At 38.6% G+C, this 19456-nt stretch overlaps 1 protein-coding gene across 5 annotated transcripts in view; it reads left to right on the forward strand.

Annotated features, from left to right (window-relative positions):
* The window catches only part of LOC131682828 (heterogeneous nuclear ribonucleoprotein U-like), a 324249-nt gene that overhangs the window by 127540 nt on the left and 177253 nt on the right, over positions 1-19456 (forward strand). For all 5 annotated transcript variants that reach the window (XM_058964599.1, XM_058964596.1, XM_058964597.1 and 2 more), the window contains exon 6: positions 15795-15917. In XM_058964599.1, coding sequence (XP_058820582.1) covers positions 15795-15917 — 123 coding nt within the window. The remainder of the gene's footprint in view (positions 1-15794; positions 15918-19456) is intronic.

Consider the following 19456-nt stretch of genomic DNA (forward strand, 5'->3'; position numbering starts at 1 on the left):
AATTACAGGTATTCGTCTGGCAACCGAGTGAAGTATATCTCAAACGCAGAACTTATCATTTCAATGATGGCCTTGAATCTGCGTTTCCTGTGTTCAAGGCACCATAGCTTCGTCCGTCAGGTCAAGGATGTATGAAACCCGCTAGCCACCACCCTCGGCCCTAGCAGCCCATAAAGGCATAAAAAAATTGCGGAGCAAACTATCTGCTTCTCTCTCTCACGTCAATTCAATCAATGTAATAGATAGTAGGTAGATGGATATATTCAAGAAGTAGTGATGCCAAACATCCAATCCTGATGAACACGTACGATACGAGCCATCTCCCACTTGTTTGGTGGTGTATTCTCATTTTTCACCAGCACAAGCTGATTCTCCTTCACATTTTCTTCAGTTATACGCCACTTCGATCTGGACTGCAAACTTGCTAAGTATTCATATTGCCATCGTCTCTAGATTTCAGCAGTGGATTTTTGTACAAGCTGCCACTTGTCCAGACGGTTTGTCGAGATTTGACGCACATTAGGATCTGGAATAAGGTTCATGGGACGTCCGACCAAAAAATGACCGGGTGTTAACGCTTCGCAACTATCGTGACTATTTGAAAGTGGACAGAGAGGCTTGGAGTTAAGGCATGCTTCCACTTGGGTCAGTATCGTCATAAGCTCTTCAAATGTTATTGATGATGTTCCAAGTATTGCTACCAATTATTTTTTCGTGCTCTTTACAGCAGCTTCCCAAACTCCTCTGCGGTGCGGAGCTGACGGTGGATTGAAAACCCACTTGATGCCTAAAGTTGATAAAAACTTATTGACCTCCGATTTACCAGACAAAAGCGCAGCATGCATTTCTTGTAGCCAACGGTCGGCCCCAACAAAATTTGTGCCATTATCAGACCAAATCTCATTCGGATACCCCCGTCGTGCAATAAATCGTCTTAATGCAGCGATGAACACGTTAGTAGACAAGTCGCTAGCTGCCTCCAAGTGCACTGCCTTTGTAGATAAACACACAAACACAGCTAAGTGACCCTTCGTTGTTTTGACACCACGAACATTCTCTCCATTGTAAAAAAAACCACGAATACAAGAAGCGCGGATTCTTAGAGGCCCTGCGTAGTCCACTCCGATGTGAGTAAAGGCTCGAGATCAGAGCCTAAAATTCTCATACCTATTCAATGAACGACGAAATTCAGAGAATTCATCTTCGTCCTTCCTTGCCTCTTTCGTCGCTAAATGCACGAAAAAATAAAACAATAAAGGCGATGTTCCCTCCTCTCTCGATTCTACGAAAACGAGTAGCAGCAGCAGCGACTTTCGTTTTCCTATGACAATCCGAAATTTCAATTTCGTTTTGATGCATGCTCAGTAATTTGCGACTATCATTCTTAAATATAATTAATGCAATGTGCATCTAATAATGCAACTAGAACAAAATGAGAAATATGCACACCGATCAGGCTTCCGTCTTACAATGCCATCATTAGCTCGCAAATCTAAAGAATCGAGCATCGACAAATAAATATCATTGCTAGTGTATTTTCGTTTCCCCAGCAGTAAGGTCAATATCGAAGTTACCAATATCATTCTGAATCTCAGAGCGAAAACGAGCGTGCGGAGAGGTAAATTTCAAAATCCGCGTAAATGAAAACCGCGTAAATTTCAAAATCCGCGTAAATGAAAACCGCGTAAATTTCAAAATCCGCGTAAATGAAAACCGTGTAAATTTCAAAATCCGCGTAAATGAAGACCACTTAAATTTAAGAATCCGCGATAAAGGGAACCCCATTGATGGATACCGCGTAAATTCCAAAATCCGCGTAAATGAAAACCGCGTAAATTTCAAAAACCGCGTAAATGAAAACCGCGTAAATTTCAAAATCCGCGTAAATGAAAACCGCGTAAATTTAAAAATCCGCGTAAATGAAAACCGCGTAAATTTCAAAATCCGCGTAAAAAAAAACCGCGTAAAAAAATACCGCGCAAAAAAAAACCGCGTAAAAAAAACTTGAGTGTACTTTCTTAAGAATTTATACTTTAAGAAAGTTAGACTTTTTGACCGACATCATCATATATAAACTCTTAACGAAATAGTCCGAAACCCACTAATAGGCTTATCACCCTACATGTAAATAAGGAAATTAATTGTAAAAAAATATTTAAAGTGCCAGTACACAACATGTGGCTTGATTGGATCAAAATGTAGTGTGCTTTTTCTGTTTTTCAAAAAGCGTGATATAATCGAGATAAAACCGTGATATAATCGAGGATGATATAAACCAGTATTGATATAAACGCATAGTGATATAATCGAAATATTACTGTAGTACCGCATTTAACTCTAGTCGCGGTACAGACACTTGCTTGATTGGTGCCACCCTTGTTGGCTAACAAAAGAGTAACAATAATATTCCCTTCCATATCCTTTGCTCGGGTATACACTACTGCACCGTATGCTACCTCTGAGGCATCTGAGAAACCATGCAATTCTATTTTTCCGTTGTAATTCGCTGCAAAACGAGGAATGCGAATATTCTCTACTTGCCGAAGTTGTCTCTTGATGTCTGTCTACGTAGCCTCTACTGCGGGAGGCAGCGGATCATCCCAGGAAATATCACTAAGCCACAGTTGTTGGAACAGAGTTTTAATGCGTATAATCACAGGAGCCAGCCAACCAAACGGATCAAAAAGCTTCGACGAATCTGATAGTAGTTGCCGCTTTGTATTAACGCTGTCTAAAGCAGATTGACCTTGAAAGAAAATACGTCTTCTCCAGGCAACCACTGTATGCCGAGCGCCTTCACTGTATTTGGTTGATCAGTCCATTTTACGTTGACAGAAAAGTGCTCGTCTTCCGTTTCGTTGCGTAGTAGCTCTGAACAGTTTGCAGTCCAATTTCTCAATTTGAATCCCGCCGACTCATATGAATGTATGCGTGAACGCGAATGTTGATCGGAAATTAGCCCCAATACGACTAATTTGACTAGTATCTATGATCACGGGTCAATACGTATTGAAAATTCGCCGCGTCTGTTTTTATGAACCTAATTTCATGCTCCGTTATTGCTAACAAGCCCGTGCGTCAGGTTAACAATCCTTTATATTTCCCTTCAGTGTTCGTTATTATCGCTCGTATACTTGTATTCCACAAACAATCCGATATGGAAAATAAGAAATACTTTCCTTGATTTATAACATCTCGCGCTATTTTTGCTTGTATGATGTATTATCACACGGTAGTTTTCAAGCCCAATAAATATATCGTAGAGAAGAAGTAGCGGTTTCTGTACAAATGCTGTTGCAATGAATAGTGCTCCGGCCCATTACGCAGATTAGCTTTTCTAGGCAATACTCCCACGGTCGGCTGTGTGGAGTTCAAATTACTTTTGTTTAGGGAACATAGTATACTCTCGGTAGCCGGCTGCCCAGAGTTTAAAAAGAACCAAAAACTAAACAAGATCTTCTCTTTTTCGAGTGATCGTGCACTCGAAGACTAACTAAACAACTACCTAATAAAATATGCTTTACAGGTCGCATCGCTTGCTTGGAGCGAATCCTAGACCTGATACCCTTCCAAACTACCAACTCCGCGACACCTATGGAAGAGTCTGATGAATCGTCGTCCTTCCGTTAAGTAGGTGGAGCATCAACACTTCCTGTCTACCTTATCCTTTATCCTTCCCCGTGAACGATGGAGATGGGGGCGGCCGGCAATGATGGCTATCATGCTGTTGAGGTTTTAATATGGGTCGGATTGGTATGAATTCCTACTTACCATTTCCTAAGCAACTCTTATTAGATAATCAGCAGTCAAACATGATGAAGTCAGTGTGCAATCCGCCAAAATCATCGTCACAACGCAACGCAACGTATTTTCTCAATTTGAATCCCGCCGAATCCAATATTTTCACAATTTGTCTAATTTTCTCCCTTGTTTGATGAACATTTTTTGCGCCCGGCAGAAGATCGTCGACATACGTATCAAGTTCAATACTCTGCGCTGCCTCAGGATAGGCTAACTTATACTCTCGTGCTGCTTGCTTCATTGCTTCGATGGCTAAGAATGGAACCGATTTGGTGCCGTACGTTACGGTACATAAACGATAGTGTTTGATCGTATGCTCGGGACTGCTTCGCCACACGATCCGCTGATAGTTTCTATCATCTGTATGAACCAACACTTGATGGAACATTTTCTCCACGTCTGCTGCAAATGCCACCTGGTTCGAACGAAAACGAAGAAACACCATGAAGAGATCCTGATTCACGTTTGGTCCCGCCATTAGTCGATCGTTTAGGGATACTCCGTTCGATGACGCGCATGAACCGTCGAAAACTACCCTTAACTTCGTCGTTGTACTTTCAGTTTTAACCACAGCATGATGCGGAAGGTAGAAACACTTGCTCGGATCGATGTCAATTTCATCAGCTGGGACTTCCTCCATATGTCCTAACACTAAATATTCATCGAGAAAATCCGAATACTGTTTCGTGAACTCTGGATTTTGTTGAAATCGTCGTTCCATTGAACGCAACCGTTTCACGGCTGCAGTGATTGATTCACCCAGCGCTGGTTTTGAATCGTCGAACGGAAGTCGCACGATGAAGCGACCAATATCATCACGAGTGAGCGTGGATTGAAACAACTCTGGTGTGGCCTGCTCAGAAGGAGTGAGTTGCTGCTGCTTAGCAACACTCCTTCACTTCCCAGAACTGTCGAAGAGTACGATTGATGTCCACATCACAATGTAGATTAATGATTGAGCAGTTGCTTTGAATTCCTGATGTGTAGATTGCATGATTCCCAGACCCAATCCAACCAAAAATCGTGTTCTAAGCCACAGGAACACCTAAATTATTCTTGTCTGGCCCTGCTACCAGAAGTGCAAGAAAGACGTCCGAAGCCAAGATGATGTCGATATGTCCTGGCTGATTGAAGCCTGGATCTGCTAAGCTTTCTCTTATTTGTTCGAGGTTTGCGTTTATTCTGAGAATCTGTGCAGGTAGCGTTGACGTGAGTTTCCCCATCACGAAGGCCTTCGTTCGCAAAAGAACCGTATCACTGAATCAGTTGGCTAAAGCGAGTTGAATTTGTCCACGAGTGGTTCCGACATCCTGTTGTCCTACCCCCGAAACAACAAATTTCCCGTTACTACGAGGTAGACCGAGTTTACTTGCACGGGCTTCCGAAATCAATGATGCTTCGGAACTGGAATCAAGCAATGCGCTAGTGTAATGTAACTCGCCATCATTGCTTCGAACGCGTACAACGGTAGTTGGAAGGATTGATACCAAGTGCTGCGGCTCCTTAGGCATTTGAGCCATATGTGCATTGATGACAGTTTCAGTAACTTCTATAGGATGATCCGTTTCACTGCTTTTGGTTGGTTGTTTGCCATCTGGACTGACTATTGACGGACACAGAAGTGTATGATGTCGTTTCTTACAGTCAGTTGTGTGACACACAGACTTCGATGGACATTGTTTCACTACATGAGTTGAGCGTAAACAATTATAACACAACTTCGCAATTGATTTGTCTAATTGCTTGAACTCAGAACACTGATACAACGGATGCTCACTGGAGCATTTTGCGCACTTTTCAACTGCCTTGGCGGTGTACAAAGACTGCAATTTCTTCTCCACTTGCGGCTGCTTCTTAGTTAAATCTTTTCCTCCATGAGACTTCTTTAAAAACGCCGTACACGGTTTCCAAAGCATCGCATCGTTCATCCAAAAATTTCAAAAACTCTTCGAAGGACGGATTCTCCATATCGATGATTCTTTTTTGCCCACAAGGAAGTTTCCTTGTCCATTTTTTTCAACAGAAGGTGGATAAGCCATGGATCACGAGTGTTGTACTCATCTCCGAGTGCATTCAACTGACGTATTACGTCATCAGAAGTAGAAACCAGTTTCCGAAGGTTTCTGGAGCTAGCTGTAACTATCCCTGTTTGTTCTACAAATTCCCGAATAAGAGCGAACACTATGTACTTTTTTATCCTAGAAGTTTGTTAGAGTTCCCTCCCCACGGTTTAGGGGTTTGATGGTATTGCAAACATCATCAAGCATATTGCGTGCATCAGTCCTACAGAACATCTGACAGACAATTGCTTTAAGATGGGTATTGCATTACGCCTCGATAGTGGTGCATCGAGGAGACCGAGAGGGCTTATGCGCCTTTTTTATGTTATATGTTTCTTAATACTCTGCACCTGCCCATACCGTGGCCGACTGACGGATCGACGTAGATTGACTTTTGCTGTGTGCCCTGTTTGCAAATATTGTTCTATTGGTGGTATTCGTGGACGGGGCTCACAGAGTGAGTCATTGTGTGTCCATTTATCGGTCGACTTCGTCATCGTGCATATACTAATTAAATTAATTTAATAATTAAATTAATTTAATAAAGTAGAATAAGTAGAAACCTATTAGTTGTAGCTTATGCTAGTCGTATGTCTATCAATGTATGTATTCGTCTGAGTATTTGTGACAGTTGGATCAGTGAATGGATGCAGAACTGACGTATATGATAGAATAGTGGCTAATACTTCTGGTGATTAATCTGAGCATTTGGTTCTATTCATTCGGGAAAGTCGGGTTGGATAAATTAGGTTGAAATAAATTTACCGACGCACGTGAGTCATCCATTCCCGTCCAGCATAGCATGATGAAAGTCTAACAGGATGCAATTGTCGTTAATGATAAATATACAACATTTGCTAAATTTAGACGAGTTTGATTGCATGTTACATGTGTTTTTTTATTCTACTTCATTAGTCTGTTTCTTTTGTACATCTATTAGTTTGCGTTTTCCATTATTTATGTATACCAAAATAGTATTGTTCAATTTATACACTTCTAGTCAAGCTCTTTGCATCTTTTTTTTCTTTATTCGGCATGTTACGATTTCTTTTATTAGTATATCTCTACTATACGCTATCTATACTCATATAAGTACAAATGCTAGTGGTCTTCGCGATAACACAAACCTGGCCACAAACGCGACCATGCAATTGCAATAATCCACATACACTTACGCCCGCGATTTCGCCTACATGAAAACACCCCGGTAGTTAAGTAAACGTGGCATCTTTAAACTTCCAAATGCGGTCTCAAACATTAACCCAATGTGGTCGCAATGGTACCAAAACATGCGTTTAATTGATGGTGCTCTAGGAGTTGATTTTAGCGATTTGGTGTGTTAGAAACACTTTTTCCGAATGGAATCCCCATTTTGTATACTGAATTGTGATTAATCCACCTAAAAGTGAGATAGAACATTTATTTCCACTAACTTTTAAGATAGAGGCACGATGTCAATGACAAAGTTATAGTAAATTCTACTCCGAGAAAACTTGTTGAACATGTAAACTCTCCAAAATGTAATGGTGTTGAGATAAAGCACGTTGTTTGTGGGAGGCACCCAAAAAATCATTTTTTCATTATAACTTTTTTCTGAGATTTTTGAAATTCTTCAGATGTCCTATGAAGTTGTTGAAATTAAGAAATTGCAGATATTTGTCGAAGACGTCCACATTTTTTATTTCAAAACTTAAGAGTTATTAAATAAAGTGGGTTAAAAATACCGCCATTTTGAACGACAATTACTAAGAGATGTGGAAATATGTAGAAGACATTTTAATTCTATGAGAAAGACAGTGACAAGTACTATAAGAAAAAATACTACTTACAACGGGCATCCACCGGCCTGTATACAAAAAATACTTTACGGCAATGTATGTTTTACATTTTGTAACAAAAGAAGTACGACTTTTTCAGCATAAATTTCTTAGCGATTTTTTTCTATGTGTCGAATATTCTAAAAAATAATTGAGAGTAATAAATACACATATAAATCGTGAACTTTGAATTTCTGTTTTCTGAAACTATTCATAAATTAACAGGATTTGGAAAGTGAACACTAGAGACGTCTAAAAAGGGTTACTGTATTTTCATGAGTATGAATCATAGCAAAGCGTATTAGATATCATTTTCACGAAACGACTGTGTAGTCAGAGTTGCTAGTTAGGATCCGACTTGCCAGAAAACCTTTAGAAAAATATTTTCACCTATATATTACATCTCTGTCAAATTTTAACCCTGAAAAAGGCAAGGGGTCTCAGAGGCTCGGCTAGTTACAGTTCCCTAGTTTCATGAATTTGTAATTCGAAATACAAATAATCGAGCGTTTTCGAGCTTTCGATTCTCTCACTGGTAAAACGACAAAAAAGAGGCTCTTGGTTTCATTGGGTCTTAGAAGCGATGCTTTATGAAGTCACAATTTTCGCTTGCCTTTTTGAGGGTTAATTTCAAATATTTAATCATTCAATGCGTGCTTGCAAAAGACACAATTGACAATTCCGGCCACGTAATCGTTTGACAATTCCGGCCACGTAATCGTTTCATGAAAACGGTATATAGGGTAGACGAGCCCTTATCCATCTCATTAGTCGGGATGTCACAATATTTCGTTGATAACTCCACTTAGAGTGACTGGATTCCGCTTAAGTAAGTATCACCATCTTTCCTTCGTTCCGAAGAAGCAGTACAGTTAAACTTTTTGAGCTAATGCGTTGAATAGAGATAGCAAATACTTCTCTAACTAATGAGTTCCAATGGGTGGGATGAATAGAGGAGCTAAGATTAATTAGGGCGCAATAACCCTAATACTGTTTGTAATGGTTGTAATGTAATGTAATTTTATTTTGTAAAGAAAGCCAAAAATTTTTGCGCATTTTTTAGTTGATCACTTTAATTCGTAAGTTGGAGACTACAGAGCGAGAGCTTTGGATTCATATGTGTACTTTGACATTTCCAAAGATTTTTTAGAATATTCGTAGAATAGAATAACATATAGAAACAATTGCTATAAAAAGTTATACTTAAAATGTCGTAATAATTTTGTTACAAAATGAAAAACATGCATTGCCGGAAAGTATTTTTTATATACAGGCCGGTGGATGTCCGTTGTGAGTAGTATTTTTGCTTATAGTACTTGTCTCATGGAATCGAAATGTCTTCCACATATTTCCACATCTCTTAGTAATTGTCATTCAAAATGGCGGTATTTTTAACCCACTTTATTTAATAACTCTTAAGTTTTGAAATAAAAAATGTTGACGTCTTCGACAAATATCTGCAATTTCTTAATTTTAACAACTTCATAGAACATTTGAAGAATTGCAAAAATTTCAGAAAAAAGTTATAATAAATAAATAATAGTTGTGGGTGCCTCCCACAAACAACGTGATTTATCTCAACACCATTACATTTTGGAGAGTTTGCATGTTCAACAAGTTTTCTCGCAGTAGAATTTACTATAACTTTGTCATTGACATCGTGCCTCTATCTTAAAAGTTAGTGGAAATAAATGTTCTATCTCACTTTTAGGTGGATTAATCACAATTCAGTATACATCAAAAGAATGGGGCTTCCATTCTGAAAAAAGTGTTTCTAATACACCAAATCGCTAAAATCAACTCCTAGAGCACCATTAATTAAACACACGTTTTGGAACCATTGCGACCACTGTGCACTCGCGCGATCATGAAACGGTCACGTCCGAAAGTTTTACCAGTCTAGACTGATGCCTTCAGTTGAACCAATCAAAAAAGTGATGCTCATATTCATTGAACAACACATGGTGACATGACCTGGAACTCAAGTGATATGGGGAAACGGATCATACACTAAAAATTAAGCATCAGATTCACGGTCCGCGCGCGATCGAACTAGAATACACGCTACATCATTATAAAATCAAAATTATACACGCGAAGTCACATACACGTGACAAACACGTTAATATACAAATGCTTGAGCCCTTCGCGACCATCCCCGGCACCTACGCCCGCAATCTCGTAAAAATGATAACATCCCGGTCATAAAGTGAATGTCTCAGCTCCTATAAATTTTCAAACGCGGTCTCAAGCGTGAACCTAAAAACTCCCGCACTCGCACGATCATGGATCCGTCACTTCCGGATCTTTCTATCCTTGATATCAGCAAACTAGGTCCATGCCTTCAATTGGATCAATTAAAAAAAGAAAGCTCTCATATCCACTGGACACCACATTACATGGCGACATGACCGTGGACTCTAGTGATATGAGGTGACTTACTGCCTGTCAGAATGTGAATTGTACACCAAAAACTAAATATCCGAATAAAGGTCCGCGTGACCATCCAAGAACGCATGCGTATATAGGAAAAGCCACACGGTTACAAAATCCAGTCTTGTACACGCGAAGTCTCTTGAACGCGAACACACGTGACAAACACGGTAACATGCGAACGTTTAAACCCTTCGCGATTAACAACGGACACCTACGTTCGCGATCGCGCAAACTTAATAACACCCTCGTAATAAGGAGAACGTCTTAGCACTCACAAAGTTTCAAACGCTGTCGCAAACACGAACCTACAAACGTCCGTTTTCGCACGCTCATCAATCGGTCACGTCCGGAAACCATTACTCTCTGTCCTAATAACTTAGGTCCATACATTCAGTAGGACTAATAAAAAATAAAGATCATATCCACTAGACAACACGTTCTATGGCGACATCACCGGGCACTCTAGTGATATGGAAGATCTCACACTCTTTTAGCATCTTAGCAGTACACCAAAAAATAAACTATTAGATTCACGGTCCGCGCGCGATTATCCAAGAACACGCGAATATGCGAAAGGCACACGGTTATAAAATAGAATTCATACGCGCGAAGTTACATACACGTTAGCACACGCGACATACAAACGCATACGCGATCGAACACGTTAACGTACAAATGCTCGAGCCCTTCGCGATTATACACGCGATCGCGAGTCCCTACGCCCGCACATACCTGAACCGTACAATGAATATCACATTCAGAATCACGGCCCGCTACAATTGACCTAATGCAGTGTTTTAGTGGGCGACATTGCTTGTCTCGTCTGCAAATTGTAGCATGTGATTCTGAGCTCCAGTAGGACAACTCTCGAAAAAAAAGAAGTTTGTTACAGTTGCCCACGCTTTTCTATAGTTGGCATCCGAAATCGGGTATGAACTGACCAACCTTTTCGCGTTGCCTTCCAGGTAGGAAACCAGATACTGCATCTTAAGTGAATCCTTCATCTCGGTTCGTTGGTGAATTATTGTTTCATAAATGTCCTTAAACGACCTCCAAATTTTCCTATCGCCGTTAAATGTCGGCACGTTGATCGGTGGAAGTTTGACAAATGCAAAAGGTGAACGGTTCGATACATGCTCTCCTCCGGTTGCATCACTCCTTCCTCCAAGTCGGTTCCCTAACATTATCACGCGCTGTGTTTCCAGAATCATCTTCATTGCCTCTTTCAAATCCTGGCATGTGTCGACAACCGTTCTTTCACTAGTTGTGAAAGCTGTTTCAAACTCATTCTCCTTTACTGCGTTATATAATGTTCCAGGCAATCTTTCGCACGGTAGTAGTTGCTAGTGAATTGCTCTCGAAAATTGTGTACTGATGCGATTGCGTCTGGATCGGATTGATTTTCCTCTATTTTACGCTGTTTTTTTCGAAAGTCATCAGCAAGCTCCTTGAGTTGGTCAAGCCGATTTACTGCTTCACCGATAGACGCCTTCCGCTCATGGATTTTATCAGCTTCCGAGCGCTCCCAGACCAATTGCTTCAGCAGTGCGTTGCGTCGAAGAACCATCGCGGTTCCCTACTTGATCCGGGTTTTTTTTTTACAATGGAGAAGACATTTACGTACTAACCCAGTACACGTGCTATTAGTAGGTGTCCAAGCTACCACACGGAGTGTACTGGGGGCGAGTCGGGCTCGAATGGTGACGCTGCCATTAATACCGACTAAACTCCATTGGGCTCCGCCATCGTTCCCCCAGCAACTACCTCTCGGTATTACTTCTGGGGGGATGGCTGTACTTAATGTACTCATTCACTCTCGCTCACGCGTTCATACGTCCTGTATGAGGCTTACTTGGGTGCTCTCTCTGTCACCCCTTGATTCACTCTCTAACATTCCACATGAGGCTGACTTTTGTGCTCACCTTTTTCGTTCCTTGCGAGGCTGACTTGTGTGCTCACCTTACTAAAGATACTAAACCTCCGAAATTGGCTACTAAATACTAAACCTCCGAAATTGGCGGTTTCAAAATGATTTTATCTTGACCTTAAATTACTGTTTTTGAACATTTGACCTATACATATAATTGGTCATACAATAAAAATCAAAATCGATCAGGACCTGCTAGAGTCGAATGGAAATCGTTATTTTTCATAAATTTCTCTCTACATTCGGAAAGTGTTATCCTCGTTATTAATCATATTACGGTTTCGTCTCAACTCGACGCACTCCCAAAATGAAAACCTGTTTTAATCCACCTAGTGGTGCAATTGTGCTTTTCTCATTTGTCCAGACTACGATTCCATGGCTGGTTATGTTCAGCCACGATCTTGAGATACTATGTGATACTGAAACATCGCTTGACCGCCGCTGGTTTCAAGCGATGTTTCAGTATCACATAGTAAGATCCGGGAGGTCCGGGTCCTGCCGAAAATTTTCAACTTGTTAAGAAATTTTAAACTAGTTTTAATTTTAAAGTAATAACCCCTCACTGCATACTCCCTCCGGGCCGGTATGATTGACGATTTTTATAGTGATTGAATAACCTTTCTATATGAGAAAGGCAAAAATGTACCAAAGTCCAAAGAAATCAATTTTTGTCAAACATTTTTTTTTTTCGAGTTTACATCAAATCTCAATGTTTCATGCATTATAAAGTCATTTGGCATCAAAAATACAAATTTGATTTTGAAAATTTTTCATTTCAGTTTATATGGGAATTTGCTGTGTGATTGCACTCTTCAACTCGTAACTCCGGAAGTCCAATCAATAAAAAATTCAATTGCAGCCGATGGGAAAGTTGTACCTTTCATTTGAGAATAACTTTGTGCAAATCGATCCAGCCATCTCTGATTAACAGAGGCCACATTTTTTTCCACATACACACATACATGCACACACAGACATTTTCCTATCTCGACGAACTGAGTCGATTGGTATATGACACTCGGCTCTCCCGGTCGGGATTAGATTGACGAATTTTAGAGTGAATAAGAAAGGCAAAAACATTTTTAGCAAATGTTGAAATTTATGCATTTTTTTGGTGAACAGTTCTATGTTTCATAGACATTAAATCAATTTTAACTTCGCTTTCTATTAAATAAAGACCCTTATTACAGTACATCTCTACAAAAGCGAGCTCAATTTGAAAAGAAACCTGAGGAATATGATTGATTACAGACCTCTGGAATTTTCTATTGGAATGTTTTCAGGCAGGAATTTGATATTGATGCCATTAGACAACTGTGAAATCAAGACCAATGGATCAGTTACATATCAGGACCCCATTCCGACAATTTATCAAAAGTTCTCATGATGTTTACAACAACAGGTTATCAATGTACGGATCAGATAATTGTTATTGTAATATTGAATTAAATCAGTCAGCATCAATAAATTTTCATCTTCAATCCAATTTTTTTTGTGTGGTGGGGGGGGGGGGTCAGTTGTATGGTGTTAAACCCCAAAACCTTCTCTTGGCTACGCCGTTGCTTGGAGTTATTTACTTCGCTTTCATTTTCCGATTCGATGGTTATAAGTTAGAAAAATTGCAGTCGGAAGGTTCGTACAAATGGACATTTTTGCACTGATCAGTTATCAAGTTCCTTCCAGACAACTTGGAAGTGTTCGGTGATTATTTCTAGCGGTTGTAGATAGAAAAATGAAATACAAAATTCGTTTTATCGTAACAATGTTTGGCTTATTTCAATGGATTATTACTATATTGAACAATAAATAGGCGACAAAAGGTAATCCACAAACAACAAGCCATAACTTTTAAAGTATTCAAAATAGATATTTGAAGTCTTCAGTAAAGTTATTCGCAAAAGTAAGAGCTACAAATTTGCTGAAGGCATCATTTCGATATAATCACTTCCAAGAAAATTTGTGAAAATATCTCACTCATAGGGGGATTAATCAGCAAAAGCACAATACCAAAAGAAAGGGCGTATTGCCTCCATTATATTCCACGAAGATACTATTGACCTAAAATAAGCCGTTTTGGCGTTAATAATAGATTACATGTTTTTGGTCATATTTCTGGCAGTGGGAAATGATAAAAATCTTTCGTCCGCATTTAATGTTAAATATCTCTTTTGATAATAGTCCGATTTCAACAAGCTATAGCTTGTTCGAAAGGTATTCGTATTAGCTGCCTAAAAATATATAAATTGGTAATATATGTTGTCAGTTTCGGCAGATAATTTAAAAAAAAAACTGCAAAAACGCCATTTTTACATATTCAAACATTCATATCTTGGAAACTAAACATCAGAATCAAAAACAAATTAATAGCGTTCTTACTGTTTGTTAGTTCTTTCATTTAAATTTGGTTTGGATAAGATCGGTTCAGCCATTGCTGAAAAACACGAATGAGAGTTTGTCCTTTACATACACACACAGACATTGTCCCAAATCGTCGAGCTGAGTCGATTGGTATATAAGACTCGGCCCTCCGGGCCTCGGAAAAAATCTTGAAAGTTTGAGCGAATTCTATACATTTCTTTTATAAGAAATGTAAAACATGTATAAAATTATTGTTAGAAAAACTTTTACCGATTAATTCTCCATCATACAATCACATTCAAAATGTTCCTTTTCTCTTTAGGTTTTTGTTGACAAAAATTTGAAAAAATGGGTTTTTTGCAATATAAATTTTTAACACAAATTTTAGTTTTTATGAAAAATGATACAACATTTTTTTCAGTGTATATTTTTTTCGTTCAGAAATATTCATTCCCTGTAACTCGTTCTCAGAAAGTTTTGCTGTATAAAATACAGTAATTGAACATAAATTAATGCACGTGGAAATGTCTATGCCCTTTTAAAAAATTGCTCTTGTATCAAAACATTGCAATTGTCAGAGAAAGGAGATTCATAAACCGAAATCAACTTCAAAATTTCGTTCGAATCGACGATGGTCATATTTTGTGGTCGGCCGGTTTCTCATGGAATCCCTCTTGTGTTCTAAAAATTGAAACTTGTTTTGTCCAACGCAAAAATGCACTTATCATAAAAAATTTCTTAGAGGGTCGTCTTTAAGAGCTTAGGCCTTAGGGTGATGAGCCTATTTGCGCCATGTTTCTATTATCACCCTACCCGTTTGAAGCCGTTGGTTAGAGCAGTGTCTGCCATCTTTGTTCAACGCATTGAGTCAAATGGTAGCGCAACAATAGGGGCACTCGATTCGAGTTTTCATTGCGCTCAAACACGAGAATTTTACTGTTTTCGACGCATTTGTGTTAATATATTGGTTCTTAACAACGAAGCAAAGCGGTTGATGTCAATTTTTACGCATTCTATTGATTGTAAGGCAAGAAATTATCGATATGGTGAAAATAGGCTCATCACCCTAACGATATAGAATGAACTCTCCTGACTCCTAAACCATCGATTGTTGAGCTTTATTTTGCTTCGATTCAAGTTCACTGACGCTTTTTAATAAAGTTCGGTGTTTGTTGTTTTGTCCAATACTGTGTTTGTTGTTTTGTCCAATACTGTATATACCACGAGTTTCTCGGAAACAACTTAGCTAGCAATGCCTTTTGGCGGTTTCTTAGCAACGAACTAAAAAATTTGAAAAAATTATCCTTCGATTGTAGGTTGAATAAATTACGAAATACTATGTTAGCCTCTCTGATAGTCAAATGACTATATTTGATTTTCTTTTATTATTTCAAGGTTATCTTCCTCATTGGATTGCCCGGCAGCGGAAAATCTCATTGGATAAAGACCTATCTTGAAGCAAATCCAGATAAGAAAGTTACAGTTCTCGGTGTTGGAACACTGCTCGATCAAATGAAGGTAAGACGTTTTCGACATGTACACATTAACTCATGCCCAATTCCCGAATTAAATCCTCATGCGTGATACATCTTCTCATCAGTGCCTCAAAAAAAGGGCGTTTTTAAGGATTTTTTGAAAACATCAAGAGAATTAATGATCTTTCGCGTACTATATTCACTCAACAAAAAAAATTAATGTCATGTTAAATAAAAATGGCGGATTCATAAACGAACAGTAGCTCGTCGCGGACAATTCAAACATCGTGAAAGATTCATCTCGTAATGTTTACCTGAAACAAAAAATTAAATAAGAGAAAAACGGGTAAACCGACACTGTGGGTAAAATCGACACCTAGAAATCAATCAGGTTTGGCATTGGAAAAAGATGCTAACTACAGTCGACTTGGAAAAACATCACAACGCAAAACATCACATCTACAAAATATTTGCAAAACTTTGGTATACTATATGTGACATTTTGACTTAAGATTAAATTAACTCTATTATTTGTGGACGATAAAGAGTCAATGCTTAGCTTTTATTTGGCATAATAAAATCAGTTTGTTTACACTTGTTAGATATGACGTTTTGAATAAACGGTATAGAAATATGACTACCCCTAAGTGAGTCTGGTACTGTCAAATTTGACACGAATGAACTTATGATGAATGAACTTTATGTTTTACAATTCTCAGTGGTTTGTTTACTTTGTCAGTTGAGTAGGCTAAAGTGCAACGGGTGCTCATCTGTTACATTCGAACTCACTTAGCTACCAAGTCAACATGCCACCGATAATTGTCAAAAGAAGTTCATCTGACATCTGACGTTGCACTCGAGCTCACGCAATTGAGAAAGTAAACAAACCACGGAGAATGAGTTTTTTACAGACGCAGTTAACCTCACTATTCTTGACAGTTCACTAGTAGTGTTTACATGGAATTTGTGAACGATTAGATTTGCTCGAAGCAAATCGTAAAGAACTTCTCTATGTCCATGTAAACAGTACAAGCGAACTTTCAAAAATGAACATCTAGTTCATTTGTGACGTCAGTGTAAAGTATTCAATTGCCAAACTTGCCAATTGTCAACTTCATTGAATACTTTACGCTGACGTCACAAATGAACTCAAGTGTTCATTTTTTACAGTTCGCTTGTACTGTTTACATGGACTTAGAAAATTTCTTGCGACTTGCTTCGAGCGAATCTAGTCGTCCACAAAATTTTTCTGAGTCCATGTAAACAGTACAAGTCAAGAAAAGTGAGGTTAACTGCGTCCGTAAAGAACCTAATTGAGTTCTACAAAATGACGACACGAATGAACTCATGATGGATGAAGTTCATGTTTGACAATTCTCGGTGGTTTGTTTACTTCGTCAGTTGCGTGAGTACGAGTGCAAAGGGTACTCATCTGTTACATTCGAACTCACCAGAGCTTGGAAAACGAATGATCTCAAAAGGAACAAACACTCTTCATTCGTTCTTCCTTTCACGAATATGCCACGCTAATGAAAAAAGTGAACGACAAACATTGAACACTGTCTTGTTTTGTATTTGCATTTATTACTTTTTAATTTTTTTAACTAGGGAAAAGCCCCTTTGAGTGAAATTTCATTTCAATCTCTTCTCAAAAAGGCATAAAAAACCTTATCTTTTCCAAAATATGTATATACAATAACTTCTTAAACTATTTTAGCTCCCTCGGTTAAAAATTAAACCAGAACGGGACTGTGCTTCATCTTGATTGTCATCGTCGGTTATCCATTTGCGTACCTGTAAAGGCATTAGAATGTATGAAGAATCAAAGTTTGATATTTGTTTTTTTAAAGAAATTCAAATATAATTTTGAGGATAGCTAAGTCTCTATTACTTAATACATCTCTTATAGAGTGGAAATGCATAAATAATGGTTTGACATTATGCGAGAAAAAGCTTGTACAAATAATCTTCCTACGTTTAGTTTATAAAACCAAGGTTTACGACTGATATTTGGTAAAATAGAGTGATATAAACGCCCCATTTCACTAGAATCCCAGGATTGTTGCCAATGTAAATTGATTTTTCGACGTATCAAAAGTGGTGGTGACCAACCCAATTTACATTGTCATCCCCTTGTGCTGAGTAGTGCAAATTGGATTGCTACCCAGCGGAGCTTCTGCTACCAACGGCTCAGCAACGCGGCAAATAATTGGCTTCACTTCAAATCGTTTCTAGTCGATAAAATTAAGGAAGAGTGTGACACAAGTGCACTCTGATTGAGTGCACTACTCGCTCTCTCGATAATAACCCCCCCGTTCCCCTCACCATGTACGATTGCCCCAAATAACTGCCTAAATTTAGTGGTAAAATTGATGAATGGCTTACGTTTCGGGATCTTTACACATCACTTATACACTGGCAGGCAGACCTTCCCGAAGTAGAAAAAGATGGGTGGGTAATAACCGGAGTGAAGTAGAATACACTTTAGGATGTTAACGCGAATGCTACAATTTTGACTATGTTCTGATAGGTTATATTAAAACCAGCCATTTCGTTATTTCTAATGGAAATACCGAAATATCGGTACACGTACATCGAAACCTAAAATATTCCAACATATTTATCATCATATGGTAACCCTGAAAAGAGCATTAAATGAGAGTGAATCAATTAATTTGGCAACAGTAGAGAATCGTATATACTTGTACCTTTATTTCGCTATTTCCATTAGAAATACCGAAATAACTTATTTTAATAAAACCTTCCAGAAATTAGTAAAAATTGTAGCATTCGTATTAACAACTTAAAACGTATGCTACTTCATTTCGGTAATGTCGTTGACATTACCTACCCATCTTTCTAATCTAAAACAGAACAATTCTTTTGAAAACCTAATAATTGCATAACCTAAGACGATTTAAAGCTACACTTTTGTGAAATCTCAACAGAAAACAAAATTACGTGTTAGTCCAACGAGCTTTCTGTCCCGTTGTTGTTGTGAATCATTAAAATTTTGAACATTTTGCAAAGCGTTATGATTGCCATTACAGGGGGAAATGTTGGTTGAATTATATTTATTAAATTCTCCCAATTAATGTTCTATAGCTAAACTACGATCATATTTCCTTAGGAGGCGCGTTTACCCCATGTTTTCATAAATAATAATATGCTCGACCCTTAACCAAGCAGGTGAATTACGTTAATACATAGTTACGCATGAATTACTTAATTTGTTGTACCACAGCTAATCCTACGAACTGCGATAAGCGTAATTGATGTTAAAATGCCCACTTGTAACAATATTCTTTAATTTAGAATTATCAGTATCGTAATCACTATATTTGCTTTACGATAATGTGATCTTCCCGCCTCCAGAGCTTGATTGGAAAAATGCACTTATCAACTCGCTGGCAGGCTTGTTTTCCTGCTTCCCTATCTTGCTTAACCTCACAACTATTTCACACAGAAAGGCGGCAGGCGCGTGTGTTAACGACTACTAGTGCCGGACCTATCTCTTTTTTTTTGAATCACCGCCTTAACTACTTCACACGACTGACCGACTTCGAAACTTAGGCACAGAAT

This window comes from Topomyia yanbarensis, chromosome 2, assembly GCF_030247195.1.
Source record: "Topomyia yanbarensis strain Yona2022 chromosome 2, ASM3024719v1, whole genome shotgun sequence".
In the NCBI taxonomy this organism is placed as follows: domain Eukaryota; kingdom Metazoa; phylum Arthropoda; class Insecta; order Diptera; family Culicidae; genus Topomyia; species Topomyia yanbarensis.